This window comes from Rhinoderma darwinii, chromosome 5 (genome assembly GCF_050947455.1).
Source record: "Rhinoderma darwinii isolate aRhiDar2 chromosome 5, aRhiDar2.hap1, whole genome shotgun sequence".
Classification (NCBI taxonomy): domain Eukaryota; kingdom Metazoa; phylum Chordata; class Amphibia; order Anura; family Rhinodermatidae; genus Rhinoderma; species Rhinoderma darwinii.
This window is the reverse complement of record NC_134691.1, coordinates 127,204,773-127,230,591: the sequence shown is the minus strand read 5'-3', so window position 1 is coordinate 127,230,591 and position 25,819 is coordinate 127,204,773. Positions and strand designations below refer to the sequence as shown.

At 42.5% G+C, this 25,819-nt stretch overlaps 2 protein-coding genes across 8 annotated transcripts in view; one reads left to right on the top strand and one right to left on the bottom strand.

Moving 5' to 3' along the window:
* C5H18orf63 (chromosome 5 C18orf63 homolog) overlaps positions 1-3,014 on the bottom strand; it is a 100,397-nt gene extending 97,383 nt beyond the window's left edge. For 4 of the 7 annotated variants that reach the window (XM_075826484.1, XM_075826486.1, XM_075826488.1 and 1 more), the window contains exon 1: positions 2,820-3,014. In XM_075826484.1, the coding sequence (XP_075682599.1) occupies positions 2,820-2,822 (3 nt within the window). In that variant the 5' untranslated portion in view covers positions 2,823-3,014. Of the gene's footprint in view, positions 1-2,764 lie in introns of all 7 variants that reach the window. The other 3 variants (XM_075826487.1, XM_075826491.1, XM_075826485.1) reach the window with 2 other exon arrangements.
* Positions 3,015-3,128: 114 nt separating this feature from the next.
* The window catches only part of CYB5A (cytochrome b5 type A), a 36,791-nt gene continuing 14,100 nt past the window's right edge, over positions 3,129-25,819 (top strand). Inside the window, exons 1-2 of the mRNA XM_075826492.1 lie at positions 3,129-3,360; positions 23,247-23,375. Of these exons, the coding sequence (XP_075682607.1) occupies positions 3,238-3,360; positions 23,247-23,375 (252 nt within the window). The 5' untranslated portion in view covers positions 3,129-3,237. The remainder of the gene's footprint in view (positions 3,361-23,246; positions 23,376-25,819) is intronic.

The window sequence follows — 25,819 nt, the reverse complement described above, 5'->3', positions numbered from 1 at the left end:
CACCTAGTGGATTTTAGAGCCTCCTTTTTATTAGAATATATTTTAGGAACCATGTCAGGTTTGAAGAGGTCTTGTGGGGCCAAAACAGTGGAAACCCCCCAAAAAAACACCATTTGTCAAACTAAACCCCTGTAGGAATTTACAGAGGTGTATAGTGAGCATTTTTACCCCACAGTTTTTTTAAGAAACTTAGTGGAATTAGTCCGTGAAAATGAAAATCTAATTTTTTTTCCAATAAAACATAGAAATGATCAATTTTCACAAGGCATAAAAAAGCACCCCAACATTTGAAAAGCAATTTCTCTCGAGTACGCTAATACCCCACATGTGGTAATAAACGGCTGTTTGGACACACGGCAGGGCTCAGAAGGGGAGGGGCGTAATTTGGCTTTTGGAGCTCAAGTTTGCTGGATTGGTTTTCGGGTGCCACGTCGCATTTGCAAAGTCCCTGAGGGACCAAAACAGTGGAAACCCCCCAAAAGTGATCCCATTTGGAAAAATTACACACCTTATGTAATTTATCTAGGGGTATAGTGAAAATTTTGATCCCACTGGTTTTTTGCTGAATTGAGTGGAATTTGGCTGTGAAAACTTCTACAGCTTTTTATTCTTTTTTTTTTTTTACGGCGTTCACCGTGGGCTATAAATGACATATTTAATTTATTCTGCGGGGGTCGATGCGATTACGGAGATACCATATGTATATAGTTTTTTTTATGTTTTACGGTGTTTGCACGATAAAATCACGGTTTTAAAAAATTATTGAGTTTTTGTGTTTGCCATATTCTAAGAGCCACAACTTTTTTATTTTTCCATCAAGAAAACAGTGTGGATCGTTGTTATAATACTTATGTATTGCAGGGTATTATACCTGTCAGTTTCACACTAAGGCCTCATTCACACGGCAGGGTTTCCCGGCCGGGTGCCGGCCGTTCATAAATCGGCCGGCACCCGGCTGCATTAGGAATGATAGACCCCTAATGGGGCTACTCACACGACCGATTTTTTGAAGGCCGGGAAATCCGGCCGTCAAAAAATAGGACATGTTCTATCTTCGCCCGGCACCCGGCTCCCATAGAAGTCTATGGGGCCGGGTATTACACGGCCATCACCGGAATGTGTTCCGAGTGATGGCCGGGTTTCCCGGCGCTTGCGCTCTATCTCCTCCTCCTCACAGCGCAGAGTGCATGTGAGGAGGAGTTGATGCCATTCTGACGAATGGCATCGCTGTACACTGTGTTGCAGGGCCGGGGTGTACAGCAGGTGGAGGGAGCGCTGCGCTGGCTCCCTTCCCCTGCTTGTTAAAAGCACCCTGGCTCGGCGACACCGTCGATGGCGCCGCTAGCAGCTGCAGCTGCTGCGGCTGCTACTACTGTAGCGACGCCACTATAGCAGAGCGGGGAGGTATCTCCCCGCTCTGCTATGTGCTAGCCGCACTTTAGCTCCTTGAAGGAGCGGAATCCCCGTGTTTTCGGGGATTCCGCACCTGGACAGAGCGCTTGATGTCTCTGTCCATATCTGGGCAGTGACATCAGGGGAAACTCCTGAAGCGGAATCCCCGAACACATGGGGATTCCCCTTCAGGAGCTGCCGCTGATGTCACTGTCCGGATCTGCCCGGCCCGGCCCGGATGCATAACTTTATGCAAACCGGCCGGGCAAAATGGCCGATTTTACCGGCCGACACTCGGGCTCGGGAACGACCCGGTCGTGTGAATCCCGCCTAAGGCCTTATTCACACGAACGTGTTATACGTCCGTGCTACGCGCGTGATTTTTACGCGCGTCGCACGGACCTATGTTAATGAATGGGGACGTTCAGACTGTCAGTGAATTTCACGCAGCGTATGTGCGCTGCGTAAAACTCACGACATGTCCTATATTTGCCCATGTTTCGCGCTGCACGCACCCATTAAAGTCAATGGGTGCGTGCAAATCGCGCTCGGCACACGGAAGCACTACCGGGTGCCCCGCGTGATGCGCGCTGCAGTAGGAAAAACTATGACTGAAAACAGAAAAGCACCTCGTTCTTTTCTGTTTGTAAACAGAAAACCAGAGTGTCATCATGATGCCGGCTACGCGAAAATCACGCAGCCACGCACCATATGCTGATGACAGACTGACTTTTTGCGCACGCAAAACGCAGCGTTTTTTGCACGCGCAAAACTGACATGTCCGTGTGAATAAGGCCTAAGGCCCTGTTCACACAGAGTTTTTTGACGATTTTTTTGGAGCGGAAACCGGTCAATGGGAGGCGGAGGTGGTTTTTACCGCGAGCGGAAAAACCGCCTCCCGATAAAAAGAAGCGACATGACCTACCTTGAGGCGGTTTCCGCCTCCAAAACCCCATTTCAATCAGTGGGAAAAAAACGCCTCGACGAGTGTTTTGACACGTTTTTGTTAAACCACTGTGCAAAAAACGCCTGGAGCAGATTTTGCAGGAGGAATCTTCCTCCTGCAAAAAAACTCTGTGTGAACTAGCCCTTAAAATTCAGTTTGGAAGTTTGATTAACCGTCACGAAATACACTTTCTCTGCCTCCCATTGATGTCAATGGGATGTCAGAGACGTAAACGCCCAAAGATAGGGCATGTCGCTTCTTTTTCCTGCGAGACGTTTTTTCCGCTCGAAAACGCCCCAGCCTCCCATTGAAATCAACGGGGTGGCATTTTCGGCCGTCTTTTGGCGCGTTTTCCGAGTAAAAAAAACAAAACTGTGTGAACAGGGCCTTACTGTCATCTTTGAAACCTGCATCTATATTTATTACCATCAAAATAAGCACAGCTTGTAATGTCTGGTCATACAAATAGCCGCAAGTATACCATGCAGAGTGGCTACAATATGATTATTATTTCCTGACTGAACTTTACTCCCAGTTCTGTCATTGAACCTCAGTCTGAACGCGAACGACCCACACGGGAGGGACAGGAGCTGGCTGACAGAGGATTATGCTGCCAGTCACCGACACCTCTCGTCACCTCAGGCACACAGGACAGTCTGTACTGAAACTTTCCCGCCCCAACGGCAACCAATTAGCAGTCCCCAAGAATTCTTCCTATCCAATAGAAAGATAGGACCTTCGTCTGTCCTGATTGGGTGTACTGGGACCTGCTTTGGACCAATGAGATGGCGTCTCAGGCTAAGGGAGGGAGCTGCTGTCCCCGGTGCAGGAAGGAGTAGTGAGCAGCACGGAGAAGTGAAGCTGTGAGCATTGAGTGCAGTCCCCTGTCCTGTGACATTATGGCCGACCAGAAAGACGTGAAGTACTACACCTTAGACGAGATACAGAAGCACAATACCAGCAAGAGTACCTGGATCATCCTCCACAACAAGGTTTACGATGTCACCAAGTTCCTGGAGGAGGTGAGTGGACCGCGGGCAGCGAGTCTACAAGACCTGCCTGTTTGTCTTCAGGGTGGAGAAGGTTTCTGTGCTGACTCTTTCCATAGTAACATATATAGAACACACACCTTCCGATTTATGGCGCTTGGTGTGGCTGGCAGCGTTTATCCCTGTGTCCTAGCATGGTGCGGCTGTGCCTATAGTCCCAAGACCATAATATACACTCACAGAAATGACAACCAGGTGATTTGGAAACTGTCAGTAAGAATGCAGAAATTCTGACACGTGCCTGCTGCTTGTTCCCATTCAGAGGATGGGCTAGTCCTGCTGTCACACTGCTGATGAGCTTGTATAGAAACATAGCTAGGCCTGGGGAAAAGATTTAGTTAGATACCCTAGACCTGTATCTAAGTTCACTAGTCAAGGTAGTGGCTTGTTAACGCCCCACTCGGTATCCAGCACAGGGGGCACATGCCCTGTGGGTTGTTATGTGTCAGTGTAGGGAAGATACGTCCTCCTGGAGTCCAGAACAAGGGAAGGATTTGTGTCTAGCGCCTAGACTGATGCATCTGCAAGGCTCAATTGTTTCCATTCTCTGACAGCAAGCAGTCATCTTGAGGAATGGAAACGCAAGGTATATTAGGGAGGTGCATAAAGTTTCATTATACATTTATATCACATTGAAGAGCCCCCTCTTTTACTTTTAGGTCTCTATACAAGCTCCATATTTTATTTCTTATGTACTAACGCGTTCTCCTCTACAAGGGAAGATACATCCATGTATATGGTATCCAATGGAGCGCGTCACCATTTTTTGTCTGTCAGATTAGTGCGGAGGTACTGTAAAGGCCCATCACCTCTATGGGTGTATAATATGGCCGGTTTTCAATACTCCTTACCTTTTTCGTTAATGACAACTGACAGATCAAAGACCTTGTTAGTGCAGTCAAGCAATCTGCTTCTTTCCGCATAGGCATTGATGTTATAAAATATCACTGGGATAACCAGAAGCTGGTGGGGCTTTGTAACCCGGAACCGAGTGATACATCAGGAATCGAATCGGAGCCTATTTCAGAGAAAAAGCCAAAGTCGCTGCTGCATTTCACAGATTGGACCCCAATGATGGAGAATCTTCTCAATGTGCTTATGCTGCAGTTACCCCTTTAATAAATTATTCACCGATGTTCCAATCTTTACACCCCCTCCACAGAGCATGGCTTTAGTAGGAAAGCTTCTCATTGTTGGCTGGAGGGGATGTGGTTGCAGTACACTATGAAGTATACTACGTATGACCGCTACATGTCTATAGTTGCGGATCTGTCACTATAATGTGCCGGCCTCCCCCCGCCCTTCTCTGCGGTGACTGACAGTCTGCTGTATATCTCCGTATACACAGCTTGACCGTCACCAGCCTGAAGGACAGGGCGATCACTCCCATCTTGATTGCAGCGCTACTATTCACCAAATGGCACAAGATATCCTTCCGTGTTGTATACTTGGTGTGCGGTCCACTGGCTTTAATTTTCTACCCTTACGTAGGGCAGCATAGTCCACTGATAGATCCGCTGTCCGCATAGTGACCAAGCTCCCTGTATTCAAAAAGTACTTCCCATAGTAACACATTAAATCACTTCTTCTGGAAAAATGACATCTGATTCACTGATCGGCTGCTAAAGGGAACGGCTTCACTTTTTGACTGCACTATTTTTACCTGCCATGTGTTCAGCCAGGTAAAATTATATTAAAAAAACAAAGTGGTGCAAATGTTTGCATAGACTTGCCAAAAATCATTCATTGAGGTGCAGGACGGGGAGCAATAAAAGGCGGCAGCGATGTAAAAGCTATGAAATCTTCCAGAAAGTATGACGTGTAAATATTCACAGACCCAGCACAAGGTTACCGTAATTGGTGTTCAAAATGCGCCCGAAAGGGGTGTGGCTTAAAATGTGACACCGTGCACCAAAACTTGGGCGGAAAAACTGGCGTAAACGAAGCCAATTAACAGGTGATATAAGAAAGAGAGAAAAGTGTCCACAATGTCTAGCGAGCTGCACCACATGTATCATCCAGCATGCAGCACTTTGATGAATCTGCTGCATTTTCTGATTGCCTTGTCTTAGTTCCCACCGTCTTAAACGTACGCAGTATTAGTAAATCTATTCCATTGTGTCTGTAGAAATCTATACGTCAGAGCAGTTTCGCATAGTGTGTACAAAGTCTTAAGCTGCCTTTGCGCTGCATTCAGGAGATCCGCTCTCCTGTACATCCTTTTTTTTTTTCCATCAAAATAAGGGATCTTGGTACAAGGGGAAAAAGGAGACCTTCCCGAATGTTTCCTTAGATGTCTCCCTTCTCCTTTGTGTTAGAATCCATTCCCTATACAGTCGGGAGTGTGACGTTAGTCTTACTAGGTAATGTAAGTTATTGTTCATTTCATGGTTTCCAGACATTTCTTTTGTACAGATTCTTTAAACCCTTATTTAACTACTATTAGAAACCACTACAACGTATTTATTTCCTATTTCTTATATAGCGACCACTTGTTCCACAGCGATGTACAGAGTTGGTCATAATTTCTCTATCTTGGACATGCACACGACCGTAGCCATGTGCACGGCCATGATTTTCTGGTCGGCCGGCCGCAGTGTCACCCGCGAGCCGCCCTCAAATCGCGGGCTGTTCACATGGCCGCGTCCATTATTTTCTATGAGCCTGGACCGCAGAACACGGCCGTAATAAGACATGTCTGTTCTTTCTGCGATCCGGGCTCCTGGGCCATGCACGGACCGTTCAAACCACGGTCGTGTGCATTGCCCCATAGGAATGAATGGGGCCGCAATTCTCCCATGGATTTTCGGGGGAATTGCGTGTGCATGGGGCCTAAGGCCAATTTTATAAAAAGGCAAATTTGTTTTTGACAATTGGGTGCTGTATCTTATGTCCTGTTCATCACATTTGTGATGTGCGTTTAGCGTGTATAGGGTTCGATTAGCCCAACGAAGACACCAAAAATGTTTTTCTTTTGGCCTTTCTCAAGGTGGTATACATCAGTATTTAAAAAAAAAAAAAAAAAAAGTAGACTGCAGGATACGTTTTTTTTTTTAAATTGTAGCTTGTGGGACTTCTATTACTGTATGGGATACGTCACTGGAATGATGTATGTATTTAACAGGACCGATGCCAAACCGTGGCATCCATCACCCATAGGCTATGATGGTATCCACTTAATGTATATGTCAAGAGTTTATAATATATGTTTGTATTCCATCATAGTCTATGGGGGATGGATTCCATTGGGAGACGTCTCTTAAAGCTTAACGTATATGTTGGGAGCTCTTCTCGGTACATACTTTGAAGATAAGCCAAAAAAGTGATGAAAATGGAGCCTTATGGTAGTTAAAGGGGTTGTCCGAGTTACCATCCTATTTTCAAAAACCCCTTTAATGCATGTAATTTTATAAATGTAAATACATTTGTAATATACTTACATTTTCCAAAGTGGCCCCGTTTCCAGATCCTGCCGTGGGGAACTTGACTGGTGACGTCACTCTCTGCACTGGCTCTGCCGCTTTGTTGATCTTGAATTCTTTGCCGGGTATATGACACGTCACTTGTCACGTGCTGTATATCGGCTTGTTCTGCTTTACAGCCTGTAACGCGCATGCGCTGTCACTGCTGTTCTCGCGGTCCCTGCTATTCTCGAGACAATAGCAGGGGCCGCGCATGCGCGTTACAACAGAACAAGCCGATATACACCACGTGACAAGTGACGTGTCGTGTACCCGGCAAGAATTCAACATCAACAAAGTGGCCAGAGCCAGTGCAGAGAGTGACGTCACCAGTCATCCAGGATCTGGAAACAGGGCCACTTTGGAAAATGTAAGTATATTACTAATGTATTTACATTTATAAATTACATGCATTAAAGGGGTTTTTGAAAATATGATGGTATCTCGGACAACCCCATTAATCATAAAATTGTTTTGCCAGATGTAACACTACATAGAATAGAGTAACCTAACTGTAAATTCGTCTATATTTACAGCTTTTATTTTCAGCAAAAAAAAATTTGTCAGGGCCTGTTCACACTTTTTCCGGTGTTTCAGTTGTTCTGCTCCGTCAGAGGACCAGAACAACGGAAATACTGGAAGCGACGGTACCATTATATGACAGACACCATCGGCGACGACGGTACTTAACTTTTTATGGGTTCTGTCAGGTTTCTGTTATGGCGTCTGTGGTTTTAACGGAAACAATAGTGCAGCGTGCTGCGCTATTGTTTCTTGTGTTTTCGGCTGGATCTGTGAGCCCCCAACCCAGATGTGAACGGGGCCTTAACTCGATGAGCTACTCTAACTTTTCATATCATCCGCTATAATCAGACTTTATCATGATATCTTGTGTGTGGAGGGAAACCGCTGTGCATATTCTGATTAGATAATGTAGATCCTTGTACTTTGCTTTGTATTTCATCATAAAAGTTTAACTACGATCCACATTTTTACTCCTCTTGAAGACGCACACTGTAAATTGTTCTTTAACGTGAAAAATGTTTGTCTGTTGTGTATTTGGTCAGGGTTCAGTGTACGGAGTATATTCGAGTATAACTTCAAAGTCTAATCTGATGTGACCATGACTTACCTCAGTTCATGATGTGTAAACTTTGTATTCTGTATAAAGGTGTTCTTGGCTCACTCATGGTGATTACCGTCCTAGGTGAGGCCAGCTTCTTTCCACAGGATAACAGCTGGTTTCTCCTGTTCACAGATTATCGTGACCCGTTTGTGTAATGCTCACACAGCATCGTTTGTAGGCAGAACAAATCTGACAAGTAATCTACGTCAAGAACGCACACTTTTTGTTTATCTGCTGTTTTTAATGACCTAAGCGCAGGAACGTGGATAAAATGAAAAAAAACGTTTCCTTTCCTTTTTTTTTTTTTTTTTTTTTTAATAAATGCACTTTTTAAAAAATATGCGCTGTGTATTTCACGTACATTTACACATTCAAAAACGTTCAAAATATCAAGCAACTGTTTTTTTGGCAGGGTTTTAAAGCCTTCAGTGGGAAAATTTGTCGCGGAAAACACGCCAAGAATGAACATGACACTTTTTTTTTTTAATGCAACGCTTAATTAAATTCTGTATGGACTAAAGTTGCGAATTCCAGTTGACCGCTTTAAACGTGCATTTAAAAAAAACACCTGTGCACGTGGTCTTTGGAACAGTGGAATACAAACTGATAAGGTGTGTGCAGTGTAACAAGTGTCGCATAGAGAGGAGTTGTAGTATTGCGCCACAGGAGCTCCGATTCCGCTGAATTTGGATATTAGGACCCCCAGATACTTGCTGTACTTGTGAGCAACGATTTCAAGTCTAGCATAAGTTGTTGTTCATTTGCAGGTAACGGGCCAAAGGTCCGTATTTCCAGGTCCCGACTTCACCTATTACTTTATTAAAAGAGGCTCCCGGTCTTGTCAGGTAGTCGTTCATATTATAGAGAGATGAAGATTCAGTGGAAGAAATTTATTAAGACTGGCGTTTCATACGCAAGTCTAAATCTAAGAAGCCCTGTAGTAAGATGCCCCTAATTTATAAATTAGCAGCATCTCTGGCCATTTATGCGCCAGAATGCCAAATCTACGCTAGCTCAGCTGGTGTACATTTGCGCTATAATTTCCTCAAATTATAGTAAATTTGGCAGGCAGCAGACGGCCTCACCCCCTTTTTGCTAAGTCCCATCCACTTTGCTGAAGTGTTGTAAATGCGCAAATTGCGACATTTGCTACTGTTCTACGCCAGAAAACTGGTACGTAATGTTTGATAAATTCCTCTCTAGTGTTTAGTAAGTCACTTACCACACGTTTCCCCTCCTCCACTCATGTGACCGTCAAAGTGGCTCTGCAGTGTCAAAAACGATTCTCCCAATCCACGATCTGGTTAGTCAGGGAAAAATCCCCATTGACCAGTTAGACAAGCACTGTAGTTAAATTATTTATTTTGTGGGACACATAGGACTTTCTTATTTAAAATTGGAGCTGAGATCTTTTAATTTTATCTTATTTAGAGAAAAATTATCAGAATTATATATTTTTTTAAAAATACAATCCGTTCTAAGATCGCTTGTTCAAGGAGTCATATTTACCTCAAAAATCAATTTAGCAGTTCATAGAGATGCCGAATATGTGTACATTGTTTAACTTCTGAAGTTTCCCTCTCCCTCCCTCAGATTTAGGCCGGATTCACATGACCGTGTGCGTTTTGCGCAAGCAAAAAACGCAGCGTTTTGCGCACGCAAAAGTTCCATAAAAGCTCCGTGTGTCATCACCATATGATGCGTGGCTGCGTGATTTTTGCGCAGCCGCCATCATTATGACACTGTTTTTATGTTTGTAAACAGAAAAGCACGTGGTGCTTTTTTTTCATTCATAGTTTTGACTACTGTAGTGCGCATCATGCGGAAGTGCGTCCGTGTGCCGTGCACGGTTTTCATGCACCCATTGACTTCAATGGGTGCGTGATGCGCGAAAAACGGGCAAATATAGGACATGTTGTGAGTTTTACGCAGCGGACATGCGCTGCGTGAAAATCACGGACAGTCTGAATGGCCCCATTGACTAACATGTCCGTGTGACGTGCGTGAAAAATCGCGCGCGTAGCACGGACGTATTATACATTCGTCTAAATAAGCCCTTAGACGTTGCCTCTGTACGTGGATAATAATCAACCAGGTGTGGAAATGTAGATTAGATCCGGGGCATACAAAAATTGGTGGGCAGCAATTCTAGTCTGTTTGACGTAACGTACAATCTACGCTATAAAATCGTATTAATGACTGAGCACCCGACGCCCATGTAAAGAGTTGTGCACCTTTTTTCTAAGGGAGGGGTCTTTTTTTAATAAATTTGAAAGTGTTTATTTTTTTTATCCTATTTAGGTTAAGGTGATTAACTTTGTTCCCACCTGTCCCCATAGACAGATCACCGATAAGGGATCTAATGGTAATAGCCCATGTCCCCAAGCTCCCTCTGTATAGAGAATCCCTATGAAGCCATTAATGATGCCACCAGGTTACTTAGAAAGTGCCAAAATGCAGAAGTGGCTACTTCTGCACTCCATACGAGAGCTGTGTTCAGGGAACTGATTTTGTGACCGTCACAGTACAGGGTCGGGCTGTTAGTGTGACATCCTGATCCAGTGTGTGCAGGAGCGTGCAGTGCCATCAAAGTCAGCATGTAAATTAACAGGGGCCATGCCAATAGTACGTTAATTTACTTTGGGCGGGTGGGAAGGGGTTAAATTGTACCTTTTTTATATGCAACATTTTGTATGTCCTAAATTATGTGTTGATTAATTTCACGATCTGCCTTTTAAAGGGTTGCAGTTTCATACTTCTGATATAGACCTCCAAACCCCTAGTTTCCCTCCACACATCAAGTTAAATGATAAAGTTCTGTCTGATATACAGTGTCTTTCAGACTATAAGACGCAGTTTATAGCAAGAATAAATCTTGCTAAAAAGTCCCTGCGTCTTCGAGTCCGCAGTCGAAGGACCCGGCTGTGCCGGGCCCCCTGACCGCTTCATTACTTAACCCCTTCCTGTTCCATGACGTGCCGGCACATCATGGAGCGGGGGGTGGGGTGATGTATAGAGCGGGCTCACGCGCTGAGACCGCTTGATACTCTGCAGGTGTCAGCTGTGTTTTACAGCTGACACGCTGCTCTAACGGCCAGGAACAGAAATTTCGCTCTTCCTGGCCATTTAAAGGGGTTGTGCCATAAAACACATGTACGAAGGGTAAAGGTGAAAAATACAGTATTACAGACCTGATGAAGGGACCGGTACGGTCCAGAAACGCGTCGTCCATTGAATAAAGAAAATAAGCCTTTTAAAGATTATACCATCTGTCATCATCATTTCCTTCTCTGCCTGGCGCGGATACTGTAAAAACTGCATTTTTCACCTTTAGGCTGGGTTCACACGACCTATTTTCAGATGTAAACGAGGCGTATTATGCCTCGTTTTACGTCTGAAAATACGGCTACAATACGTCGGCAAACAACTGCCCATTCATTTGAATGGTTTTGCCGACGTACTGTGCCGACGATCTGTCAGTTGCGCGTCGTCATATGACAGCTGTCAGACTGCCTCGTCAAAGAAGTGCAGGACACTTCTTTGTAACGTAATTTGAGCCGTTTTTCATTGAAGTCAATGAAGAGCAGCTCAAGATTTACAAGCGTCAAAGACGCCTCGCATAATGCGAGGAGGAGCTTTTATGTCTGAAACGACGCAGCTGTTTTCCCCTGAAAACAGTCTGTCTTTTCAGACGTAAAAGACAGTTCTCGTGTGCACATACCCTTAGTGTATGTGCACACGATAGCAGGCATTTACGTGTGAAAAGACAGACTGTTTTCAAGAGAAAACGGCTGCCTCGTTTCACACGTAAATGCTCCTCCTCGCATTATGCGAGGCTTCTCTGACAGGCGTAAATTTAGAGCTGCTCTTCATTGAGTTCAATGAAGAACGGCTCAAATTACATCTGAAAGAAGTGTCCTGCACTTCTTTTGACGAGGCTGTATTTTTACGCGTCGTCGTTTGACAGCTGTCAAACGACGACGCGTAAATGACAGGTCGTCTGCACAGTACGTCGGCAAACCCATTCAAATGAATGGGCAGATGTTTGCCGACGTATTGTAGCCCTATTTTCAGACGTAAAACGAGGCATAATACGCCTCGTTTACGCCTGAAAATAGGTCGTGTGAACCCAGCCTTACCCTTCGTACAAATCTATTCCTGAAAGTAGGATCCATCCTCCCAGCGAACGCAGTGGGTGGCAGCCGGCTTCAAGATTTAACAACTAAGATCTCGGAGGAGCGCCGTCTCCTACCATTTTCTCCAATTCCCTATTTGATAAAACACATGTATCCTCTATCCACAGGATAGGGGATACATGTGTGATCGCTGGGGTTCCGACCCCCAGCGATAAGGAGAACGGGGACAGAAAGTCACAAAGAGCGCTACATGAGAAGCTGTGACTTCCGCGTTTTGTGTCCTGCAGCTCCATAGGGATGAATGGAATTCTACTGCGCATGCGTGAGCGTCTCTCCATTGATTTCTATGGAGCTGCTGAACAAATAAGCCGGATGCAGAACCCGGAAGTCCAGGCTTCTCATGTAGCGCTCTGGGTGACTTTCGGTCCCCTGTTCTCCTTATCGCTGGGGGACCTCCTTGGAGACCCGCACCGATCTCTAGAATGGGGCCCCCTAAACCCAGTTCTAGCTTTCTGTGTGCCCCCGGCCACTTGATTACATGTGGAGTTACAGAAACAGCGTTACTCGCTGAGCTGCGATGTTTCCGTAACTCCCATAGAACTGAATAGTAGTTACGGAAACAGCATAGCATGCATGCTACACTGCTTCCGTAACTGCCATTCCCTACTATGGGAATTACGGAAACATCGCAGCTCAGCGAGTAACGCTGTTTCTGTAACTCCACATGTAACCATGTAAAAAAAAAATAAATACGTTAGATACATTTTCGGGAGTGTAAAAAAAAATATTAAAAGTTAAAAAAAACTAAAAACTTTCTGTTTTTTCCCCAAGCACAATGTAAAAAATTTAATCATTTGGTATCTCTGCGTCCGTAAAAGTCTGATCTATTACAATATACCATTATTTAACTCGCATGGTGAATGGTGTAAAAAAAAATAAATATGAAAACATCAGAATTGTTTTTTGGTCACCTTAGCGCTTAAAAAAAAAATTAAATACAAAAAGTGATCAAAAAAAATCGTATGTACCAAAAAATGGTGCCAATAAAACTACAGCACATCCCGCAAAAAATTGGGCGGTGTGAGGGTTAATCGATGAAAAAATATAAAAAAGTTATGGCTCTCAGAATGTGGTGAAACAGAACAAATAATTTTTTTGCCCATTTTCTGTTGTCTAAAACCTGGGTGCGTCTTATGGTCAGGTGCGTCTTATAGTACGAAAAATACGGTAATAATCCACATAAATCCTTTATGTCCCTTATCAATGTTCACATATTATAGCCACACCAAATACTCTCTTATCCCTGACAAATAGTATCAAAGTTAAATTCTGTCCTGAGTATAACTGCAGCTCCGTGTTCAATGTCCATCGCTGGAAATACGTGTGACTAAAGCAAAAATAAAATGTCATGTGTTTCTGGAGAAGAGTGGCCTCCTACATGTAAGGCTGGGTTCACACGACCATGTTACGTCCGTAATGTATGGAACGTATTTCGGCCGGAAGACCCGGACCGAACTCAGTGCAGGGGGCCGGGCTCCTAGCATCATAGTGATGTACGATGCTAGGAGTCCCTGCCTCGCTGCAGGACAGCTGTCCCGTACTGTAATCATGATTACAGTACGGGACAGTAGTTCCACGCAGAAGCAGGGACTCCTAGCATCGTACATCACTATGATGCTAGGAGCCCGGCCCCCTGCACTGAGTTCGGTCCGGGTCTTCCGGCCGAAATACGTTCCGTACATTACGGACGTAACATGGTCGTGTGAACCCAGCCTAATAGTAAAAACAATTACTGGCCTTTCTATATGGCATTTCAAGTAGAGGCTATAATATATTGTGCAGAGATGGATTTTCTAGCATTGTGCAGAGCTCAGACCGGTTCAATATTTGGCACTATGTATTTGAACAGAATTGTATTCAGTGTTTCTTCTAAAGCGATGCCATAAATTTTAACTTCTGGTCAGGTTCCCACGGTTCTGACACACTGCGTAAAAGTACGCAGTGTATCCCACCTAAAACACACAGCGGATTCCGCCTGAAAAACAGCGCAAATCTCCGCTGCGGAAACTGGTGCTTGAAGAAAAGAAAGTGCATACTTACCCCCAGACTTCTTCATGGCACCGCGTCCCAATGTTGTTCGTGCAGTCCTGTCTCCTGGGATGACGCTGCAGCCCATGTGATCGTTGCACACGTCACATGGTATGAAACAGGTTTAATAGTTTTATTTTTTCTTATTTGCGTTTTATTTTTGCATCTGAATTGTGGCGTTTCTGTTGCAAAAGTCGCAATACTTGTCTGTTTGGGGGTTTTACATCCCCATTGTATTGAATAGGGAAAGCCCGCAACAGAAGAACACTGACATGCTGTGGATTTAAAAACCAAATTAAAAGCCAATTTTTGAACGTTTTCGCTGCAGATTTTTTCCGCAGTGTGTGGATGAGATTTGTTCAAATTGCGGCTACTCTAAATGCTGCAGAATTTCGGCGCAGAATTCTTTTGCGGGAATTCCGCAACTTCTGCATGATTTCCTGCACATCTTTTCCTGCGGCAAGTCCACATCGTAATACATTACTAGCAAAGTTAAGGAGACTTCAAGTAATCACATTTACACGTTGCAGAATTTTTCCGCAAAATCGATTGACCTGCAGTGCATGTTTTGAAATCCCCAGCATGTCAATTTCTTACGTTTCCGCCTCAGAATTGTATCGGACAAGTTTATTAAAAAAAAACAAAACACCAAAAACTGCATCTATTTCTGCAACAAAATGTAAAAATTGCACCTAAAAACACACAAAAGATGCACCATTATAGGCTATGTACACCATTGAAAGGGAATTGATATATTTTTTTCTTAATAAAAATGTCCGTCAGTGTTTTTGGTGCAACATTCTAATTAGTATTTATTAAATAAATAGTTTTACTTTGAGATACAGCTGTCCCATATAGGCCCTGTTCACACGGAGTTTTTTGCAGGAGGAAAATTCCTCCTGTAAAAACTGACCCTGGAGGTTTTCATGTTTGATGTGGTTTTTGACGTGGTTTTTGACGTGGTTTTTGAGGCGGTTTTCCAGGCGGTTTTTCAGGCTGTTTTTGCCGAGGTTTTCACACGCATGAGGCTGGGTTCACACAACCATGTTACGTCCATAATGTACGGAACGTATTTCGGCCGGAAGACCCGGACCGAAGACAGTGCAGGGAGCCGGGCTCCTAGCATCATAGTGATGTACGACACTAGGAGTCCCTGCCTCTGCGTGGAACTACTGTCCCGTACTGTAATCATGATTACAGTACGGGACAGTTGTCCTGCAGCGAGGCAGGGACTCCTAGCGTCGTACATCACTATGATGCTAGGAGCCCGGCTCCCTGCACTGTCTTCGGTCCGGGTCTTCCGGCTGAAATACGTTCCGTACATTACAGACGTAACATGGTCGTGTGAACCCAGCCTGACAGCCTTCTGTCAACGGATCTGTCACCATTGAAATGAATGGTGATGCAAACGGAACTTACTTCACACTTGCCTTTCCGTTGAGGGGTTCCCCTGACTGAAAGCACCGACGGAACCCCTGAGCAGAAACCACGCTGATGTGAACAGGCCCACATTAAAAAAAACATTGTTTTCTGTTTGCATCATCATTGACTTCAATGCTGATGGATCCGTTGCTAATGGGATTCCCTACACTGCGGTATTGGTTCAGTCGAAACGACAGAACCCTTTGCACAACGGGGACAAACAGAAACCATTAGCAACGGATCTGTCACCACTTCACACTTGCCTTTCCGTTGAGGGGTTCCCCTGACTGAAAGCACCGACGGAACCCCTCAGCGGAAACCACGCTGATGTGAACAGGCCCACATTAAAAAAAAAAAAGTATACTTACTTCTTGAATCAATTTCCCAACATCAATGTCCATTCGGTGGTACACCTCTGCTGTCGTCATTTCTGTTCCTGAAATGTTAAAAAAAAATAAAAAAGAGATGACATCCATGAACAACTGCATAACAAAATTAAAAAATTAAAAATAAAAAAATTGAAAAAAAAAATTGAAAAAAAAAATCGAAAAAAAAAATCGAAAAAAAAAATCAGAAAAAAAAATTAAAAAAAAAATTCTAAAAAAAAAAATGCACAGCTCCATACATGTATAGCATGTATGGAACATAGGAGCAAGTGCACTTACTTGTATTTGGATGCAGGACTTCGGTTTTCTGTATCCCTGAGTTCTGTCCACGATGTTTTTCAGCCTCCACGAGCAGACAGGAAATGACAGCCCCTTTCTGGGCTGGACTAGCAGCAGGAGACTGCAAGAAACTCCTCCAAAACTCTCGGCAATATACTCGTCAGAAAACACCTCACTAGTTCGAGGTGTTTTTTGACGTGTCCCCATTGCTTTCAATGCGGTTTTGGACGCGGAAACCGCATCAAGAAGGGTCATGTCCCTTCTTTTTGCCGCGAGGCGTTTTTTTTACTCGCGGTAAAAAAACGCCTCTGTCTCCCATTGAAATCAATGGGAGTCATTTTGGGTCGTTTTTGGCGCGTTTTCCGACGCGTTTTCCGCGTCAAAAAACGTGTCAAAAAACTCCGTGTGAACAGGGCCATATGTTGGAATTTGTCTTGGTTTAAAAGCCATTTAGTTTTTTCGTACGATTGTATTAGATTTATTTCTCTTAACCACTCAGTGATTGTAGGGGGATCAACCTCTTTCCAGTGTCTAGCTATTAAGGTCTTTGCTGCACTTATAAGATGTGGTAAAGTAGAGTTGCGATTTATATATTGATACGACATGTCTAGATTGAGTAGGGTTAATTCTGGAGTAAGGGTAATGTCTTTGGCTAGAAATTTTCTTAAGATGACTTGGACCTTTTGCCAAAATGGGAGTATTAGGGGACATTTATACCATATATGCAAAAGCGTGCCCTTTGCTGTTCCACATCTCCAACAAGTGGAAGAGTAAGACGGATCAATTTTATTCAGAACCTCCGGAGTTTTATACCACCTCGCTATGATCTTCTAGTTAAGTTCCTGGCTTCTTGTTGAGATTGAGAAGGATTGAGAGTGGTTTAAGATTATTTTGTTTTGTTCTGCTGAGAGTTTAGTATCTAAGTCTTTCTCCCATCTTGAGATATAGGAAGGTGGATCGGAGGTTAGTAATAAGGAATTGTATAATTTCGAAATCATACTCTTGATCGGTTTTGGTTGGGGACCGAATTTTGATAATTTGTATGATGTTGAGTCAGTAATCTCTGGTGAGAACAGTCTGACTACTTCCAGGATCGTTTTGGAGTCTTGTTCGCTTAAGTTTGAATCTTTAAACTCTGGCAGATCCGTTAGTTGGTGTGCAATTTTGTTTTTAATTAAATGTTTTACCGCTAAGGTAGCAGCTAATGTTGGGTTATCAGAAATGGTCTGTTTCAAGGATCTGAATTTGTTTGGTATGAGAAATGAGAGAGGCGTATGTTCACAAATATTCAGGACCATCAAGTTTTTCTTAAGTTTGTGCCAAGTCCGTGAAGTGAAATTTGTTAGAGAGTTTCCGATTGTGTTGTATTGAATTCTATTGTGGGGGGTGATCCACCTATAACTTTCAAATTTTTGGTTAAGCATATGCAGTTCTATGTCCGTCCATAATTTGCGTTTTGGGTAAAAGTTCTAGGACTCTGTTAATATGGGTTGCGTCTCTATACTTCTCAAAATCAGGTAGTCCAATCCCTCCCATTTTCCTAGGTTTTGTCAGGTTGTCATATTTGACTCTAAATCCCTTAGAATGCCAAATAAACTTTGTTGTTGTTTGTTTAAGGTTTTTAAAAAAGGAGTGGGGAATGTTAATGGGGAGGGTCTGTAGAAAGTAGAGGACTTTCGGTAGAATTATCATCTTCACAAGATTATTTCTTCCGAACCATGAGGTTTGTATTGAGTTCCAATTTATAAGATCTTTTTCTATTTTTTCCAACAGAGCTTGTTTAGATCAAATAATTTTGCTAAGTCAGGATCTATCTTAATACCTAGATAATTTATGCTGGTGCAGGTGTTTTTGAAGGGGGAGAACTTAGATAATGAGGTCCGATTTCTTGTGCAAATGTTTATATTAAGGAGTTCCGATTTTGAATTGTTTATTTTAAAATTGGATATTTTCCTGAATAGTTCAAATTCCTTGAGCAGAATCTTAAGCGATGTGTTCGGATTTGTCATAATGATGAGCATATCCTCTGCAAAGGTCGCGGTTTTATGTTCAGTTTTATTACATAAAATTCCTTACATTTTTTGCATTTTCTCTGATTCTTTGGGCTAAGACTTCCATCGTTAAAATGAATAGCAAGGGGGATAATGGACAGCCTTGCCTTGTTCCATTTCTAATTTGAAATGGCTGTGAGAGGACTCCGTTAATTTTAATTCTAGCGGATGGGTCAATGTACAAGGCCATAATTTTGTCTAACAAATTTTTCCGGTAAACCGAACTTTACAAGACTCAATTTTAAAAATTGCCAGTTGACCCTATCGAACGCTTTTTCTGCGTCTGTTGATAGGAGAGCTAACAGTATATTTTGTCTTTTAGCATATTGTATAAATATAAATTATTCTCAAGGTGTTGTCTTTTACTTCCCTGTTGAGAGTGAAACCCACCTGCTCAGGATTTATAAGGGAGGGTCGTCTAATAACTTTTTTAATATATAATTACTAAGCTTTATTTACAGAAAACAGGAAAATTTCTATAACCTCCTTCTATGGCACACATTTACTAATGAGTAATGCGGCATGAGACAAGACCGACTAAGTGCTGAATCCTACTCTAACCCCCCCCCAACATAGTTGTCATCTACTGTACACATCTGTTATGCACTATAACGAAAAGTATGTGGATACCCCTCCTAATTGAGCTACACCACATCCATTGCAAACAGGTGCATAAAACTAAGCACACAGCCATGCATAGTGCCTGCATTTCTCCATGCGTCGCTGTACCGGATCCAGGCACGCGGTAATACGGTGTATATGTGCCTTTACCAAAAGTGAATCTTGGACCTGGCCTTCAATTGGCCCATTGTATCCTGATGGTCATAGAACCTATTTGCAAATTTATTCTTCTCTTAGAATTTTATAATTTGAAAAAAAAGACCTAAAATCAATATAGTATAAAAAAAATAAAAATTAAATGAACACCAGTTCTGGAAGGATTGCTAAATTAGAGTTTCCATATTTTGGTTATTTCTCGGCTTGTCTAGGCTAATAAATGTAAAGGAATTCTTTCTGGAAACCTGTGAAATGTCTAGAGACAGCAGACTCGTGACTTTTTCTATGGTCTTGAGACCTTTGCTCTGTGACCATTTATCTCTGCAGTTCAAGGGTGAAGCGGAGCACGTGGGACAAGGCTCGAACGTTTCCTAATCTGCACTGTGTATTATGAGTTCTTTCTTTTCTCTCTTGGCTCTAGTTTTGCTGAGTCACGCAGCCGGGCTGTGGCGCACGTATAATCTGTAGCGCTGTCTATAGGGCACATATTTTCTCTGCTGTTCTTTTCTTAATGCAGAGGATTTAAAAGATATTCGACTCTGGAGTGTGTTGAAAATGAACATTTTCTATTCCATACTAATGTATTATTAAAGTTTGTATACAAATTGTACATGTGATCCATGTAGATTACACCCTGTCATTGTGGTTATGTATTCTATGCAGCACAGATTTTATTACAGGATTAACTCTTGTTTTGCAATCACTACAATTCTTTATGCCCGTTTATATTTTTATCCTGATTTGCAGTAAGGCCTCATGCACACGACCGTAGCCATGTGCACAGCCGTGATTTTCAGGACGGCCAGGGGCGGAGTGTCACCTGCAAGCAGTCTGCAAATCGTGGGCCGTGCACATGACCGCGGTCATTATTTGCTATGAGCCTGGACGCAGAACACGGCCGTAATAAGAGTTGCCCGTTCTTTCTGCGGTCCGGGGCTCCTGGGCCATGCACGGACCGTGGAAACCACGGTCGTGTGCATGGCCCCACAGGAATGAGTGGGGCTGCAATTCTCCCGGGGAATTGCGGCGATTAAAGCACCTTCGTGTGCATGGGGCCGAAGTTCTTCAGTTTTTATTATTATTATTATTTATTTTTTGTTTTTTAACAATTCTTGACACGGTTATTCGTTCTGCTGTTAGATGGGTTAGGTCATATTTTTGCATACCCCAGTCATAATAATAATTCACTGCTGTTTGAGTCGATGATCCTTTAACCCGTTAGTGACCGCCAATACGCCTTTTAACGGCGGTCACTAACGGGCTTTATTCTGATGCATATGCCTTTTTACGGCACTGCATCAGGATAAAGTAAACAGAGCAGGGAGCGTCAAATCTCCCTGCTCTCAGCTGCTAGAGGCCGATGCTACACCGGCCGATAAGCGTCGATCAACGAGACATCGATGATAGACGCCCGCTTGCTCCTGTCACACGGAGCTATGGATGGGGACGAGCGGTCGTTACTCCGATCGCTCGTACCCATCCATTATTATCATGTCTGCAGAGTGTCTCGTTGTTTACGCAGGGAGATGTTTCTACCGACAACGATAATCTTTTACTTTTTTATATGTTATATGAACGCTCATCTGCCCAATAACTGTTCCGTGCAAACACCCCCCCCCCTTTAGAGGTACGCCGGCGCCACTGTCAGCCGAGCCATCGGTCCAGCTGAATGACTGATTCCGCTTGCAGCGGCGTTATGCAGCTTCTCTGTATGGTGGATACATAGAAGCTGCAGAGCTAAATCTAAACAGCATTTTTAATAAAACTACATAAGAAAAATTATTAGTAATCAAAAATACATGCATTTCATTTAAAAAAAAAACGGCATTAATGTTCTTCATGGCCTTTAATTTATGCGGTTTGCTGATCTGCCGCATCATCTTATACGGTCATGCGTCTTCTGAGGCCCTGTATCTATCCTATCCAGAACACTGACTCCGCTCTGCTAGAACCCATGGACTCGGTTCTTCTATATCTGACATATTCATTACTACTACATCCTGACCAAACACACTCCGCTTTGCTGCATCACTATTCCTTCCAACGGGACGCAGACGCCGCACTCAGACTCACAAAGTGTATGTCCTGCTTCATCACTACTGCATCTGACAGTACATGCATTAAGCACTACCACATCTGACATAGAAAGTTCTGCTTCATCTGATATGCTGAGTTCTGCAATATTTGACCATTCTTACCAACTCTTCTGGAATGTCTGGGAGACTCCTGGAAAAAGGAGAGATCTGCGGGACTCCTGGAAGAGCCAGCAAATCTATTGGGCGCCCCACATACTCATCGCTTCCCTCCGCTACATCTGGGAGCTATGGGAAGCGCAGGATAAGAGAGATCGGGGTAGCTTAACATCTTCTCTGAGGTATGTAAAGGGGTAGCTTTGAGTCTATGCTGGGGTGTGTAAACAGGGCGTGGGGTCTGTATATGGGGGGTGGTGTAGCTATGATCTGAAGAAAGATGTGACAAACCTTATGACTGTCATGTCATTCCCCTTGTTTGTCACCCAGCTTTTCTTGAGTCCTGAACACGTAATCAACTGAATAATACAAGATGAGGGGGAATATCGCTGCATAATGTAGACTTGTTGTGCAGAACGCTAGGGAGGCTGCGTGACGACCCCATAGGCAACTTTATTGTACATCCATTTGTTGTCACTCGACTTTCCCAGAAACCTTTATTACGAAGCACCTCGCTACTTAATTATTTAAATCTACAATTTTCGGTGATAAATGCCAAAATTCGTCTTCATTAGACACTAGTTTGCTGATTCCTTAATTTTTTTGCTTTGGTCATTGCCCTGGTCTATTTAAGCCATCTATATCTAGGCCTATCAAGAGAGCAATACAGCTGTCATTCCACTCCTCTATCTACTTAAAGAGGCTGTCACCAGATTATAAGTGCCCTGTCTCCTACATAATCTGATCGGCGCTGTAATGTAGATAACAGCAGTGGTTTTTATTTGGAAAAACGATCATTTTTGAGCAAATTATGAGCTAGATTTATGCTAATGAGTTTCTCAATGGCCGACTGGGCGTGTTTTTACTTTTTACCAACTGGGTGTTCTACAGAGGAGTGTATGACGCTGACCAATCAGTGACTAATCAGTATCTGACACTTCTCATTGTTCCAGCCCAGCATGATCCACAGCACAGTGTGATTGTGCAGTGAAAGAAGCTGGGCTGGAACAATGAGAAGTGCAGGACACTGATTGGTCAGCCTCATACACTCCCCTGTTCAAAGCCCAGTTGGTAAAAAGTAAAAACACGCCCAGTCGGCCATTGAGAAACTCATTAGCATAAATCTAGCTAAAAAATGATTGTTTTTCAAATTAAAAACGACTGGAGTGTCCCTTTAACTATAGCTCCCTGCATCTAGCGCATGTTTAGGCAGCATAAACTCCTGTATGTGCTGGATGTAGTAAGCTACAGTTCAGCTCCCCCGCAGATAGACTGGGATGGAGATCATGGATTAAAGCAATCTCATGTGTATATCACTTGACCACTGCTCTATTACATCACTGGTCCCCATTGTTTACATTGTCAGCAGTGCTTCTGGAATTACAGAATCGGCACAGGATGGAAAATAAAATTAAAAAAAATTGAGCTGCATAACCTCATATTTTATGTTTTTAGTACATTCTAATAGAAAGTGGCCAACCCTTTTAATACCTGATATAGATATGAAAAATAATTACGGAGGACGCTCCTCTCTCAGAATAATAGCTGCACTGTGTTGTCAAGCTGTTCAGGAAATGTGTGTTCACAAAGCAATTTATAATTGTAGGAAATGTATACAGTACACTGGAGTTATTTGAGCAGAACGAGCATTTTTCTGTAAACCGTAATTTTAGACTTGAGGTCAGACTGCAGATGGACGCAGACGTAACCATTCTCTTATTGACAATAGTCTATGATAATCTTTACATCTATGGGACTAAAACAATCCAAAGTATGTTGTTGTTTTCCAAAGCGGTTATATTGTATTAAATCCTCCCACCCCAGTTTTTTTTTTTTTTTTTTTTGAGAATATGCCTCTTTATTGTCCCACCCATCCCTAGCTACAACCGCAGATTTCCTTATGATGACCTGAAAATAAAGTTAATTGAGATGTGTTGATTTCAGCATCCCGGTGGTGAAGAAGTTCTCCGGGAACAAGCCGGGGGGGATGCAACAGAGACGTTTGAAGACATTGGACACTCTACAGATGCCAGAAACATGTCAAAAGAATTTATCATAGGAGAACTTCATCCAGTGAGTGACCTTTTTATATTGTGTGGCCCTACGTGCCACATTGTATAGATACATACCCTAATCAAATATAGATGGGCCTAAAGAGATGGTAGACTGTTCTGAAATATTTGCATAAATGTATAAAAATAAAACTGATATAATTAAAGCCGCTACACCGCAGTGAGCTTAAAAATTATACGTGTCAGTACCTACCTATTTATTTTCCTCTGTTCTTGGCTGCTTTTAACCCCTTAATGACCGGGCATGTTTGTACCTTAATGACCAAGCCAGATTTGTCAAATCTGGTATGTCTGACTTTATCAGAGAATAACTCTGTGAAAGTTTTGAATATCCAAGTAATTCTGACATTATTTTTTCGTCACATGTTGTACTTTATTTTAGTGGTAAAAGTAGACTGATACGGTTTGCGTAAATTAATAAAAAAATGGAAGAAATTTTGTAAAAATTAACCATTTTCCCCTATTTTTAACTGCAATATGTCACATATGTACACACATACTGTACAATTTTTTTAATTAAATATATATTTCTATCTCTTTACTCCATTTTGGCAGCACTTTTGAAAAAATAAAATAAATTTTCAGCAATTTAGAGGACTTACAAATTAAATAATAATTTTATAAATTTTGAAGTACATTTTGTTTTCCTGCACCAAGCCAGGTTTTCAGAGGCTCATAGGTGTCAGAATGGTGGAAACCCCCACAAATGACCCCATTTAGAAAACTAGACCCCTTAAGGTATTTACCTAAGGGTATAGTAAGTATTTTGACCCCACAGTTTTTTGCTAAATTTAATACATAGCAGGTGAAAAAAAAAATAATTTCACTTTTTTTCATAAAAGTATCAGTTTGAAGACCAATTTCTTTGTAAAGCGACCCTGAGAATGAAGAAACACACCACAAAATCTATCACCCTGTTTCTCCTGTTTTCAAAAATACCAACATTGTGGCCCTAATGCGCTGCCTGGACACACGGCAGGACCCAAAAGGAAGGGAGCACCCGGAGGCTTTCAGGACTCATATTTTGCTTGAAAATGTTTTAGGCCCCACTGTACATTTGGAGAGGCTTTGAGCTGCCAGAACTTTAGAAACTCCCCATAAACGACCCCATTTAGAAAACTAGACCCCATAAGGTATTTATTTAGGGGTATAGTAATTATTTTGACCCCACAGTTCTTTGCTAAATTTAATGCATATCAGGTGAAAAAAATAATAATTTCACTTTCTTCATAAAATTATTTGTTTGAAGACCGATTTCTTTGTAAAGCGACCATGAAAATGAAGAAACACACCCCAAAATCTATCACCCTCTTTCTCCTGTTTTCAAAAATACCCACATTGTGGCCCTAATGCGTTGTTTGGACACACGGCAGGGCCCCAAAGGAAGGGAACACCCGGAGGCTTTCAGGACTCATATTTTGCTTGAAAATGTTTTAGGCCCCAATGTACATTTGGAGAAGCTTTGAGCTGCCAGAATGATAGAAACTCCCCAAAAACGACCCCATTTCGAATAATAGACCCCTTAAGGTATTTATCTAGGGGTATAGTTAGCATTTTGACCACACAGGTTTTTCGCTAAATATATTGAAATTAGTCTGTAAGAATTAAAATGTACTTTTTTTCTGAAACAACATAGAAATTTTTATTATTTACAAGGAATAACGAAGAAAATGCACCCCAACATTTGTAAAGCAATGTCTCCCGATTACGACAATACCCCATATGTGGTAATAAACTGCTGTTTGGTCCCACAGCAGGGCTCAGAAGGGAAGGAGCGCCATTTGGATTTATGATTTTGCTGGAATGGTTTTCGGTGCCATGTCGCATTTGCAATGCACTGGAGGGACCAAAACAGTGGAAACCCACCAAAAGTGACCCCATTTTGGAAAAACCTTCAAGGAATTTTTCTAGGGGTATAGTGAGCATTTAGACCCCACGGGTCTTTTGCAGAGTTTATTAGAATTAGGCTGCGAAAATTAATATCAACATTTTTCCCACTAAAATGTTGCATTTTCTCATTTTCACAAGGGATAAAGGAGGAAAAAAACAACCATTTTTTATAAAGCAATTTCTCCCGAGTACGGAAATACCCAACATGTTGTCATAAGTTTTTTCATTAGAAATGAATTAACCCTTTCAGGACTGATCCATTTTTTGCTTTCATATTTTAGATTTTCACTCCCCGCTTTCCAAGAGCCATAACTTTTTTATTTTTCCATCAATAGAGTGGTGTGAAGGCTTATTTGTTGCGGGACAATCTGTAGTTTTCATTGGTACCATTTTGGGGTACATGCGATTTATTTATTTTTTTGATCACTTTTTATTCAATTTTTTTGCAATCCTGAGCAAAAAACAGGAATTCTGACACCGTTTTTTAGGTTTTCTTTTTGCGGCGCTCACCGTACGCTATAAATGACATTTTTACTTTATTCTGCGGGTTGGTAC